This window comes from Cydia fagiglandana, chromosome 18 (genome assembly GCF_963556715.1).
Source record: "Cydia fagiglandana chromosome 18, ilCydFagi1.1, whole genome shotgun sequence".
NCBI lineage: Eukaryota > Metazoa > Arthropoda > Insecta > Lepidoptera > Tortricidae > Cydia > Cydia fagiglandana.
Genome location: NC_085949.1, coordinates 14,622,456 through 14,637,124, shown reverse-complemented (window position 1 = coordinate 14,637,124; position 14,669 = coordinate 14,622,456). Strand labels below are relative to the sequence as shown.

The window sequence follows — 14,669 nt, the reverse complement described above, 5'->3', positions numbered from 1 at the left end:
GGCTACGGTAATCGCTTACCATCAGACGGGCGGTGTGGTTGTTTGCCACCATCATGTTAATTTAAAAAAAAACTCCACTATATCGCCAGTTAATAAGTACTTATTTTGCGAAGCTAATGACATTTGTCACAAGAAATACGACAAAAATTCCGACACAGAACTCAAGAATTACCGAAAGTTCTTTGAAATCTTGTGACAATTTTCATCATTATCATCATAAACATCGCAAAAGAAATACCTGTTTTTGTCGATATAATAAAGTTTTTAAAAATAATACAATGATGGTGACAAACAGGAATACGGCCCGCCCGATGGTAAGCGATAACCGTAGCCCATGGATGCCTGTGACGTCAGCAACAATGAGACTTGTCGAAATGTCGCACCTGTCACGTTACGTCACATTGTCACGCCAGGGAGTACATCTGACAATTGTGTGTTCCCATTTGTCCCCACCCCGATAAGGTGGGAAAAAATGGGAAATATTTACATGCAAATCCTATTCCATCTGTTCCCTGCGGGGATAAATGGGATTACATCCGAAAATTGAGTGTTCCCATTTGTTCTCACCCCCAATAAGGTGGGAAAAAAATGGGAAAGATTTACATGCAAATACTATTCCATCTGTTCCCTGCGGAGATAAATGGAATTACATCTGACAATTAGGATTGTTCATTTTTTTTAGACCCCCATTTTTATTTTATTTTCTGAAAATATAGGTTAATTTAAGATACCAATTTGAATGATTTAGTAATTCGTGGCTCGGTTGAATATTTATAATTTATTGAAAATATGAGATACGACTTCTCGTAAATTACATGTCGTCGGCTGATTAGGATAATGCACAAGCAACAACAAGCATTAAAAAAATAGTTGTCATTGTCAATTGATTGTAATGTCACCTGTCGACAATGTCAGTGTCGCGAGTTTCTATAAATAACAATCGCCTGGAATGGGAAACTCGTTTATTTTGAATCAATTGTTTATTTGAAATTAATGATTCAAAATAAACGAGTTTGAGAAAGCTGATTCCAGAAATCTGCCTAAGTTATATAATATAACTTAGTTTTATTGGAGTATGTATCCATATAGCATCCAACTCCAACCATAACTTGGCTGAAATCAAGGGAGCAAAAATACAAATGTAAGTTACCTACATCATATATATTTTAACTGATTCGATTTGTAAGAAGATTGAATTCATAAAATCGTTACAAGCGTCCATTGCTAAAGGTAGCTTAGCACCCAGCGGGTGCTTTCTGCCGGCTTGTCACCATTGTTAGGATATTGTACTACATACTTATACTACTATATTAGGAACATGCCAATTATGCTAATTATATCCTATTATTTCAGGTCATCGTGATTCCTATTTAGATACAGCTGTGAGATATGTAACTGCACTTGGGCCCAGAACAAAGTTGAGCATTTTGTATTGAAACGAACGTCATATTAATTATTAATCGTCGTAATACTTTACGACCGTAAATAATGCCTGGGAACAGAGTAAATAACAAACCATACACTTCTCTTCTGGATGGTCAACAAGAAGCCATCATTGTCAGATGCTCGTGCAGAACATGATAAATATACATTTAATGTAAAGTTACTATTTTTTTTGGAAACATATACCTATAACATATTTCACAAATTAATAAAAAAGTAGATAAACAAAATCATGTTTTATTATTCACAACTCTTTATTAAGTCTTGTCCACCATGATATCAGCAGCTTGAACTGCAACATGTACCTGGAAATTAGAAATTATATCTTTTTAAAGCAGTTTCAGGCTGAATTTTGAGTATGGCTATGTATTCTTGTATATTCCTTCTTTCTAGTAGGAACCATCTCTGTTTAACGGTTTGCCTTTAGATACTCTGGCTACATTACCACAGAAAATAAATAGATACCACGACCCTACCAATAAAGTGAGCTTTTAAATACTTAATTGTAGTAAATTAATATTAATTTTATACTTACATCAACGTGATTCTCACAGCAATACTGTGTGTAACACGTGAAGTAGGTAGGTATTCCAAGTTTAATTCACGGCACCATCTTTCACGTCGTAGTCTTCGTGGATTCGAACTATTATTTTTGTGAATCATTCCCACACATAGGAACAACGTTTTTGATATATTACTAAGCAATGAAATCTACTGTTTAGGTATTAATTATAAATCAAATTGTAACAAACAAGCGCAGCGGTTTAACTGAAAAATTTTGTTATGACAATCGATGACAATGATAACTTTGACAATACGTGAGTGACGGATTTATTTACTATGGTTCGATAACTTTTATTATGCAATGACTTTACATTCAGCCCAGGAGAAGGTCAAACTAAGGTCATAAGGATATTTGTTGAAATATCTTCAATCCTCAATTATTATATTGCAGCAAATGTCGGAAACTGTTTAAAAACCTTATATCTCGAAATGGTTTTCGAAATAGAACATTTGAAAAAAAATGAACAATCCTAATTGTGTGTTCCCATTTGTCCCCACCCCGATAAGGTGGGAAAAATGGGAAATATTTACATGCAAATTCTATTCCATCTGTTCCCTACGGGGATAAATGGGAATACATCCGAAAATTGTGTGCCCATTTGTCCCCACCCCCAATAAGGTGGGAAAAAATGGGAAATATTTACTTTCAAATCCTATTCCATCTGTTCCCTGCGGGAATAAATGGGAATACATCCAAAATTTGTCCCCGCCCCGAAAAGGTGGGAAATATTTACATGCAAATCCTATTCCATTTAAGTACGTACAAAAATGTCCCCCTGTCAACTTTCAATCGAGATTTAATCGATAATTTATTCGATTAATATTCAGATTAATTCAATTTCAATCTATGTTAGGTCGACTAAACTAATCGCGATTAAAATGTGAGGATTAAATTTTTTTATTCCATTAATTAGTCGAATAAACAGTTAATCTATTAGTCCCATCTCTGACCACGGCATTTTTACACTTTGAGAATATCTGAAAACAAATGAACACAAGGAGCCATTTTGCAAATCCAGTAACTTTGTTATTACTTTTGACAGCGCGTGTCATGTGTCTACACAGAGTCGACACAAAGTCGAAACATTTGCGACTACTTTGTGACTGCAATATTTCTCAGCCTTAAACCATATTTATACATCATAATTAACAAGTTTCGTAGTATGTCAAGCGTTATTTCTGTTATTTAAGTATAGTATACGCATCGAAGTACTAAAAATGCATCAAATAATATATTTATGAACACAGGCACTGAGAAGTAAACAATTTCATTTCCGGCTAAACTAAAACAATGTGGTGGCGCGTTGATTATATTACACTTAGTTTATCAAATCACTCGAGCAGTTTAATTCCCCATAATAATTTAAGTCCTATTGTAATATAAATGCAAACAATATATAATTACGTCTTGTAATCCGTTTTAGGGATGGCGTATTAATGTCACTTATTTTTATTTAAGTATTTTTCCATCTGACAGTTTTCATTTGACAGGAACAAAATGAACGAATGAACGAATGATTTTGGCATAAAGTAGTCGCAAACCCGAAACAATGTGTGCACACGGCGACCACACTTTATGTCACTTTGTGTCATGTGTCGACCCTTCCCCATTTCTGGTAACTGTGTCGACACGGCGACGACTCTGCGACTGGAATTGTGACCGAAACAGACGGTGTCGACACAAGATGTGTCTACACCGCGTCGTAACGGCGACTGGAAATGGTTGTATGGGTAGTGTTCACATGTGACCTAGGTCGCTACTGATCCTAGATCTAGAAGGCCCAGCTTTACCGCAGTAACGTAGTGTTGTTCCCACTGGGTGACCACTTCCGCTACGACCGCTCCAACGAGTGGGACAACCAGTACCAGAACTACGAGATGCTCATAGACTATATTAATAATAACGAGGCTTGGAGCGCAGAGGTGAGTGCTGTAACTAGTGTTCACATGTGACCTAGGTCGCAACTGACCTTAGATCAGAAGAAGAAGGCCCAGCTCTACCGCAGTAACGTAGTGTTGTTCCCACTGGGCGACGATTTCCGCTACGACCGCTCCAACGAGTGGGATAACCAGTACCAGAACTACGAGATGCTCATAGACTATATTAATAATAACGAGGCTTGGAACGCAGAGGTGAGTGCTGTAACTAGTGTTCACATGTGACCTAGGTCGCAACTGATCCTCGACCAGTGTAAGAAGGCCCAGCTCTACCGCAGCAACGTAGTGTTGTTCCCACTGGGCGACGACTTCCGCTACGACCGCTCCAACGAGTGGGACAACCAGTACCAGAACTACGAGATGATCATAGACTATATTAATAATAACGAGGCTTGGAACGCAGAGGTGAGTGCTGTAGCTAGTGTCACAGGGCGGACACGCCATACATCGAAAATCATTTGCGTTTATATGTGTGCACGGCACGTCTGTACACGCGTCATTATGTGAGTAAGTGGCTTAGGGCTGACTCGTGCGGCGCGCGGCGCGGGGAAGGCGAAGCCGAGGCTTGCCGAGGCCGGCCGAAGGACACGACGAGCGGCCCGCTGCGTTGCATAATTCGACCGAAATACGTAAAAAAACAAAATATAGGTTTATGTTTTATTTCGCTCCAATTGTTGAATTGGCTTTGTCAGTTTATAGTCCTGCACGTACTTTGACTTTCAACACGCCATTATTAAATGTACCTTATTGTTGATGCCTATTGATTATTTTATATAAAATACATAATTAATTCTTAAATTCCTAAAATTAAATTAAAAATCAAGCGCGAAAGTCCCGCGACCAACAAGTTCTGTTTTGTGAAAAGAGTGTTAAACTAAAAATAAAACATTTACGAGGAATATCTGTGTAGAAGGTCTAGTTACCTTAGGTACTTTAAATATTAAATGTTGGCTTAACATTCACAAATTCAACGAACGGGTTTAAATTCATATGATATTATTATTTTTACGCAAAAGTAGGTATAGCCTTATTTTCTGATACATATTTCGTCTCTTTGGAAAACTATATTTATTATTCATTTCTACAATAAGTAGCTATCCGTACTACCCGTACATCGCACAATACACCGGCATTTTGAACGTTGCGTCATCGCATCGCGGCGTCGCTAGCCGAACTGAGCGTACGTCAGGAGTCCGTCAAAACTCAGTCGCGGGGCGAGGTAATCCGAGTCGGGGCGGGGCGGTGCGTGTCCGTTCTGTATGATAATACTATTACTTATTCTGTGCTAGTGTAACCTTTGACGTAGGTCGCAACTGATCCTCGACCAGTGTAAGAAGGCCCAGCTCTACCGCAGCAACGTAGTGTTGTTCCCACTGGGCGACGATTTCCGCTACGACCGCTCCGACGAGTGGGACAACCAGTACCAGAACTACGAGATGCTCATAGACTATATTAATAATAACGAGGCGTGGAACGCAGAGGTGAGTGCTGTAACTAGTGTTCACATGTGACCTAGGTCGCAACTGATCCTAGATCTAGAAGGCCCACCTCTATCGCAGTAACGTAGTGTTGTTCCCACTGGGCGACGATTTCCGCTACGACCGCTCCAACGAGTGGGACAACCAGTACCAGAACTACGAGATGATCATAGACATAGACTATATTAATAATAACGAGGCGTGGAACGCAGAGGTGAGTGCTATTTTGGTTAGCGCTAATTGTGGGAAAACCAAAGTGTGAGACGCATATACACATTGGACAAATAAATTGGACAGATAACATCGTACTTGTCCAATGTAGTGTTGTCACCACTTAGCGACCGATTTTCACTACGACCGCTCCATAAATAAAAACAAAATCTTGAAATAGAAAAAACAAGACCTCGAGGTATTATTGTAAAAAGAAATCGTTTTATCCACTAGAATAGAACAATTCTGATACCGATCTATGGAATAAGAATATAACGACATAACCTCCTAAGGCCCAGCCATACCAATGAAAAATGAAAAATTTGCCACAGAAATTTGAACCTACAATGTAAGAAATAGAGTTGATTTTGCGTTGTTCAAAAACTGAACGAAATAAAGCAAAAGCAACTCTGTTCCAATCGAATACGATTTAAATTTCATTGAACTGAGTAAGTACTATAGGTAGGACCTTGGGCCTTAGGAGGATAGATGACAATAAATACTTAACTACTTTCAGTAACAATGCAGCAAAACTCTACTTACGAAGTACAGTCAACCGTAAGGCCCGGGTCTCCTATAAACGCCATCGGCAGCTTACAGCGTCTGCGTCACGATGCTTACTATAGAGATGTACTGTTGTGGTCTGTTTTAGACGTCGACGTCAGCGTCTTTTTTGTTCAAAAACGTTGACGCTGACGCCAGACGCCGCGTACAGCATAAAATAGGAGACCCGGGCCTAAAAGTATGGGTGCACAAATCATCTCAAAAATATGCCCCATAGCTCTTATGTCGGCGAATTAAGAACTATGGGACATATTTTTGAATAAGTTGGCTACATCCATATCTTTACAGTTGTCTGTGCTTGGCATGAAAACATAGCGTGGTCAGGGGTGCGAAACTCCTGAGATCGGTCAAACTCGGCTCCGCTCGGCTCAGCATTGCTCCGAGCAATTATTAGGGTTGGCACCACTTGACTTCCTTCTGCGTGCACGACCACAGATAAGATAATCACTTGAATTTTGACAACCCTAAATAGCCGAAAGGGATAGTGTCATTTATTAGAAAGGGATAGCATGATTCGACCCTGAACCGCTGTCAAACTTCGGTTTTGTAGGAAGTTTCCTTTCTGTACGGTAGTACTATTATTTATTCTGTGGCGTGGTCTGACGCTATTCTCACTTTCCAGATACAATTCGGAACTCTCCAAGACTACTTCAAGGCTTTGCACGAAGAGATGAAGTTGTCCGACTTCCCCGTACTTTCTGGGGATTTCTTCACGTATGCGGATAGGAATGAGCACTACTGGAGCGGGTACTACACGTCGAGGCCCTTCTATAAGAACATGGACCGCGTCCTGTTGGCTTACGTCAGGTATATAATAGTGGCTAGCTTGGCCTTATAACTTTTTACTCTTTAAAGTGTTTATGAAACTGTTTAAGGTTTGGCCTAGTGGGTAGTGACCTTGCCTGCGAAGCCGATGGTCCTGGGTTCGAATCCCAGTAAGGGCATTTATTTGTATGATGATACAGATATTTGTTCCTGAGTCATGGGTGTTTTCTATGTATTTAAGTATTTGTATATTATATACATCGTTGTCTGAGTACCCACAACACAAGCCTTCTTGAGTTTACTGTGGGACTTAGTCAATCTGTGTAAGAATGTCCTATAATATTTATTTATTTATTTATTATTATTATTTATTTATTTAAGGTCAGTCAAAGGCGTCTCTTTAGCGATTTTTTTTAAATAATCCATGTTGACATGGCGTAGAGTTGATTTTGTTTACTTACATTGCATAATGAAAAATGCAATTCAATAAGCGCTATTAGTACATTAAGATATAGGTGCTGAAAAGAAGGAAATGCGCAATGAGTGGTGATAAATTAAAACACGACCGAAGGGACTGTCTTAAATCGACTCTAGTTGAAAATTACCTATTCGCACGTGTATCGTACAACGTTTTACAGTACATATGGCCCTTTAAATAGGCACATACAATTCTAATTACAGCACTATAGTTCGTTTTTAGGGTTCCGTACCCAAAGGGTAAAACGGGACCCTATTACTAAGACTTCGCTGTCCGTCCGTCCGTCCGTCCGTCCGTCTGTCACCAGGCAATGCTAAAAACCGGGCAAGTGCGAGTCGGACTCGCGCACGAAGGGTTCCGTACCATAATGCAAAAAAAAAACCAAAAAAAACGGTCACCCATCCAAGTACTGACCACTCCCGACGTTGCTTAACTTTGGTCAAAAATCACGTTTGTTGTATGGGAGCCCCATTTAAATCTTTATTTTATTCTGTTTTTAGTATTTGTTGTTATAGCGGCAACAGAAATACATCATCTGTGAAAATTTCAACTGTCTAGCTATTACGGTTCGTGAGATACAGCCTGGTGACAGACGGACGGACGGACGGACAGCGAAGTCTTAGTAATAGGGTCCCGTTTTACCCTTTGGGTACGGAACCCTAAAAAAACGAACTGTAATGCGATATAGTAGCGCCATATGTACTGGAAACTAATATAAACGTTAATGATTACAGAGCAGCTGATATAATAACGGCCCAAGCGGCATCATCCAACTCAGTCACCAATATCATGTCGATAACTTTGAGAGACAAGGTAATTCACAGTCACTCCATTTGTATACACGGTGTAACATGAGTAAACCGAATAATTTTGACCACGCATTTCTGAGGTCAAAAGAAGTAAAAAATGTAATATGAGTTTAGGTCAATTTCGCCAAAAAAAAAATTTTTTTTGTTTTGTTTTTTAAATTTTTTGAATGTATTTGCACATAATTAATAAATGTTATTGGTAGACTTGTCACTTAAAATTGATTTTTTTAAATTTTTTTTCCGTAGAACCTACTTTTTGCAAAGTGTTACTTGTCACTTTTTGACATCTATCAATAAGGATATTTAGACTATTGCCCATAGCAGCAACATCACCATCAAAAAGGCCTTTTCACTATGTAACAATAAAAAAATGTTTTTTTTTTTAATTAATAATATCTCTGAAATTAGGCAAATTTCAAAAAAGTTTATAGGACATTTTTGTCTCCAAATATGATCAGGAAAACGCTGTTAAAATTATTCGGTTTACTCATGGTACACCGTGTAGTATTATCGTGCCATTTCGTGGCTATTCACTTGTTATGTTATGTAATGATATGTGTTGTAATGTTAAGTGTAAGTTTTATTTGTTTTTCTCTTTTTTTATCTGTTACATATTTCTTTGTTATATGCATCCTTTGCCTTTGTTATGTTTCCTATTTATTATATGTATTTGTGACAAAAGCATATAATAAATAATAGTACTAGGTACAGAAGGTTCACTCTCTAACAAAACGTGTCTATCACGACAGTGACCGTTAGGTGGCGCAAGCGCTAGCAGGCGTCTGTTCCGTAGTGGTGCGTGACAACTACTACTGCTAAACACCAAAATTGGTGTGGGCCGCGTGTACTTGTAGCGACACGACGATTGCAGAGTGAGCCGCGCCTGACAAAAATCGAAATCCTAAAAAACCAAAACTCCTTTCGATAAGCGACCTTGTTGTCTAAGCTATAGAGTTGAAATTATAATAACACTTACTATACTGCCCTGCTAAGCCGAAAAGCGCTATCTCAAAAACAAATGATTTTGAAAATGGAATTCTCAGTTATAGAAACTAAAGTATAAATTAGCAATGGATTTTCTTTTGAGATAGCGCCACATGGCTTAGCAGGGCAGTATACAAGTATTCATCAATCCTAGGTGGAGTCTGCGCGCCGAGCGCTGGCGCTGTTCCAGCATCACGATGGAGTCACCGGTACTTCGCGGGACGAGGTGCGCGCTGATTACGCGGCCAAGTAAGTGACAACTGACGTTTTGGCTACAATCTATCAAAGATAATAGAGTGTATAGAGAGTTATTGTCATGGTAAATTATGTAGCCACAGTATTATGATATCAACAAATTTAACACATATCAGTGAAAGAATAAGGATCAAAGTCAAACGGTATTCTGAAAGTTTTAATCTTCTGTCGACAGATGGCTGTAAATTTACTGTGGCAACATAATTTACTTTGACAATCCGCCTCTATTTCAAATTCTCTTTGATTCTATGTTTGTTCATTCAGAATATCCTGCCGACTGCGCCATATAACTTTGGTTCAAGAGTGTTTAAAAGTTCAGTTTATACTGACATTGTTTCCTACTGACATATACTGACGTTAACAGTCATTGTTTTCTTATAAAAGGTCGCTATCACACAACTTACGTTGAAGCTTAAAATACTCATCTCTGGGAGCCAAAGGGAACGAATTTGAAATTTTAAAATTTAGGTTTGAACTAGCGACCCACTCTGGCTTCGTACGGGTAAACCTTAACAAATTATACACCTAAACCTTCCTCAAGAATCACTCTATTGAAAGGTGAAAATCCTTTTGAAAATCCGTTCGGTAGTTGTTGAGTTTATTGTGAACATAAAGAGTATAAAGACAGACGCGGCGGGAGACTTTGTTTTATAAGGTGTAGTGATTAGAGATGCACCGGATATCCGGTTACTATCCGGTATCCGGCCATTATTTTACCATCCGGCCGGATACCGGATAGTGACCTGCTAACCGGCCAGATACCGGATAGTAACATTGCTTGATTTCGGAGTAAACAAATTGGATTTAAGAAACCAACACGGTCATAATCGTACTAATTTATTATTTTAAAACAATTTAATCATTCCACGGACGAACGGACTTGCACGCGCACTCATTTCGAACCTAGAAATGAATCCGTGCGAACGTTTACTACGAAACAGGTCAAACCTGCAGAATGCGCACCTGAAAAACCGAAATGTAGGTATAGTTCCGCCGGCCGAATATCCGGCGGCCGGATACCGGATTTTCGGCCAGTGTCCAGGCCGGATATCCGGTATCCGGTATCCGGCCAAACAACTTCCGTTGCATCTCTAGTAGTGATTTCTATTCTCTTTATTCACCCGATATCCCATCAATTGGGTAAGTGAGTCATCAACAAAACGTCAGCGGGGTTTCTTTACATTTGTGCATTTTTGGTATTATTTATTAAGACTCTAGTTAGTCCAACTTCGAAATTGGCGTATCAAGTTAACAGTAAAACTATTCCAAAAATATTATAATTACAGTAGAATCCGTTTATTATGAGTATTATGACTCCGCTTATACTGACCAACCGCTTACTATGACGTAATTATTGTGCGAAGTTTGGTTTTCATATAAAATTCTTTGTGATAAATTCGGATAAGATGACTTCGCTTATAGTGACAAACCGCTTACTATGACCTAAAAATCCTATTTCCATGAAATTATGTCCGGTTATACTGACACATTCGCTGGTTTTCGTGGCCGTCACCACATCTTTCCCTGCGAGGACATCTTTCCCGTTTGGTGCGTTCGTGGCGTGTAAGGTATTTTAGTTTTAACAAGTTGATATTTGTTACAAGTTTAATAAAACTCATTTCTCACAAAGGAATTTGAAAATAATTTGGAAAACATAACAAAAATAAGAAGTTGTACAAGTATGTTTTATATGACATCCGCTTAGTATGACGTGTTTGTCACTTCCCTTCGATGTCATTAAAAGCGGATTCTACTGTATGTTGCAGAATGCTCACAGCCATCAAATACAGCCAATCCGCCATCCAACAAGCGGCCTACTTCCTCCTCAAACAGCCTGACATCCTCGACCAAACTCAAGAAGACGTGTTCTTCGATGTGGACGACATCTGGCGGCAGAAGGACGAGATTCCGTCGAGGATCACTATGACGTTGGACCCTCTGTCGTCCTCGAGACGGGTGCTGCTGTATAACTCGCTGGCGTTTAGACGACAACAGATACTGACTGTGTTTGTGTCTACGCCACATGTCGAGGTGAGGAAGATATTGTAGAATTTACTTCCTAATTCACCCTGACGTATTCGACCAGATACAAGAAGTATTGTGATGTGGATGACATCTGGCGGCAGAAGGACGAGATTCCATCGAGGATCACTATGACCTTGGACCCTCCTCGCTGGCGTTTAGACGGCAGCAGATACTGACTGTGTTTGTGTCTACGCCACATGTTGCGATACGTTCTTTGTTATATTTCACAGACACTACAATAACGTCAATAACAGTTTCATTGCTCGACTTCAGTCATTTTATTACAAAATTGGCACAAAAGCAGGGTGATTGGATAACAAAATCTCTAAATCCACACAGAAAACCAGCGCCACGGTTTGCCGCGGCATTATGCTGAATGGGGATCCTATTTTAGCTTCCAAGTATTTTTTTACTGCATGCCTTTTTTTTATTGTACTATGTTGTGGCGTTAAATAAATTAATTTTCTTTCTTTCCTAATCCAACTATCATTTTAGTATTTTGGATATGAAAACACGGATTTGCATAAGAATGTTAATTTGTAAGTGCCTTCAAGCTACTTAAAAAAACCGGGCAAGTGCGACTCGGAATCGCGCACGAAGGGTTCCGTACCATAATGCAAAAAAAACAAAAAACAAAAAAAAAGCAAAAAAAAAACGGTCACCCATCCAAGTACTGACCTCTCCCGACGTTGCTTAACTTTGGTCAAAAATCACGTTTGTTGTATGGGAGCCCCATTTAAATCTTTATTTTATTCTGTTTTTAGTATTTGTTGTTATAGCGGCAACAGAAATACATCATCTGTGAAAATTTCAACTCTCTAGCTATCACGGTTCGTGAGATACAGCCTGGTGACAGATGGACGGACGGACGGACGGACGGACGGACGGACAGCGAAGTCTTTGGGTACGGAACCCTAAAAAACGGACTTGTTATGTTACGGAGTTAATTTAGATTAGGTTAAGATGCGTTGACAAAGAAAGGACCTAATAGAAATCCGCATTCATCGCAGGTATTCGATCCAGAAGGGAAACCAATAATGGCCCAAGTGTCACCAGTAGTATCCGGCGAGAAGCGGTTGGCATTTGCCGCGAATAAGTTCCAACTGTCCTTCCCTGTTACTGTGGAACCTTTGGCCATAACTACCTACACCGTGTCGCTACGGGACACCACTAGCATTAACAAGTAAGTAATCATTATGAAAATGCCACGCGAAATAAATTTTCCAATCCACACGGTACACGGTACAGTCATCAGCAATAGTATCTTACACAACTAGGGCCGCAAAAATATGTGACACGTTCTTATTTGGAGCGCAATACGAGAGCGTCATATATTTTTGCCCTAGTTGTGTAAGATAATATTGCTGATGACTGTACAAGTAAATATATACTAACCTATTTATTTATTCTTATTTTAAATTATTTACCTTTTTTAGGGAAAAACACAGACATAGGCAATACAAAATGGTGGATATTGGTTTTTACATTAATAAGTGCAATCTACATCCTGAGACAATTCCCACTTATTGGCATTGTCATTGGATTGAGATATAACATGTGTGGTATAATAGATACTAAACGAATGTGGTACACTGAAGATAATAATAGTAATTAATTTTGATAATGAGGACATGACAATGATGATGATGACCCGGTCGGCGATATGTCGAAAGTGCCGATTTCAGCTACATAACAGAGAATCGTGAAATTTCCCCTTAAAATAAAATTTATCGAATGTTTTAACCTTATCTAGGTACTGACAACTGACCCTTAATCGCGAATGTTACTTAAACCAGACAAGCGTGGCTCACTCCGCGATTTCGTCGCATCACTACACGTACATGCGGCCCACACCAATTTTGGTGTCTAGCGGTAGTAGTTGCCGCGCACCGCTACGGGACGGACACCTGCTCGCGCTTGCGCCACCTTGCGGTTATCTGTCGTAATAGACGCGTTTTGTTAAAGAGTGAACCTTTTGTACCTAGTACTATTATTATTTATTCTGTGATCCAGATGTTAAATTAACTATAATTTCCAGATACACGGCCTTCTCCCGCGTGCGCGTATACAACGCGGACTACTGGAACATCGACCTGCCAAAGATGTTCGCCATCGATCAACCGACCGCGCGTCTCAGCGAGGACGTCGCGTTTCAAGCAGGCAACGGCACTAGAGTGGTTTCCAATATGAACGGACTGATTAAGGCTCTAGTCACGCCTAATGGAGAAACTATGCCGGTCCATATGGACTTTGTACAGTAAGTACTATGCTACTTAATACAGTCTATATAGGAACCCACCGCGCGTCTCAGCGAGGATGTCGCGTTCCAAGCAGGCAACGGCACTAGAGTGGTTTCCAACATGAACGGACTGATTAAGGCTCTAGTCACGCCTAATGGGGAAACTCTGCCTGTCCGTACAGTAAGTTAAATACTAATATCGTATACACAGTCTACATAGCAACCCACCGCGCGTCTGAACGAAGATGTCGCGTTCCAAGCAGGCAACGGCACTAGAGTGGTTTCCAACATGAACGGACTGATTAAGGCTCTAGTCACGCCTAATGGGGAAACTCTGCCTGTCCATATGGACTTTGTACAGTAAGTTAAATACTAATATCGTATACACAGTCTACATAGCAACCCACCGCGCGTCTGAACGAAGATGTCGCGTTCCAAGCAGGCAACGGCACTAGAGTGGTTTCCAACATGAACGGACTGATTAAGGCTCTAGTCACGCCTAATGGGGAATCTCTGCCTGTCCATATGGACTTTGTACAGTAAGTTAAATACTAATATCATATACACAGTCTACATAGCAACTCACCGCGCGTCTGAACGAAGATGTCGCGTTCCAAGCAGGCAACGGCACTAGAGTGATTTCTAATATGAATGGACTGATCAAGGCTCTAGTCACGCCTAATGGGGAAACTCTGCCTGTCCATATGGACTTTGTACAGTAAGTTATCCACTTGACCGTCCGACGATAGCATAGTATCCGAAAAAAATATGCTCTTAACCGTCCGCGGGAACCATACTATCCAAAGGGGTGGAAGAAAGAATTGATTTCAGAGCCATCTAACGGAATATTTCGGCATTATTTACTAATTCTCTTGATGCGACAACGTAGCCTAACTAAATAGTTAGCTCTAAAAAAT

At 39.8% G+C, this 14,669-nt stretch overlaps 1 protein-coding gene across 1 annotated transcript in view; it reads left to right on the top strand.

Annotated features, from left to right (window-relative positions):
• The window catches only part of LOC134673212 (alpha-mannosidase 2), a 46,209-nt gene that overhangs the window by 14,737 nt on the left and 16,803 nt on the right, over positions 1–14,669 (top strand). The window contains exons 10-15 of the mRNA XM_063531161.1: positions 6,820–7,004; positions 8,175–8,253; positions 9,388–9,482; positions 11,255–11,519; positions 12,524–12,696; positions 13,552–13,770. Of these exons, the coding sequence (XP_063387231.1) occupies positions 6,820–7,004; positions 8,175–8,253; positions 9,388–9,482; positions 11,255–11,519; positions 12,524–12,696; positions 13,552–13,770 (1,016 nt within the window). The remainder of the gene's footprint in view (positions 1–6,819; positions 7,005–8,174; positions 8,254–9,387; positions 9,483–11,254; positions 11,520–12,523; positions 12,697–13,551; positions 13,771–14,669) is intronic.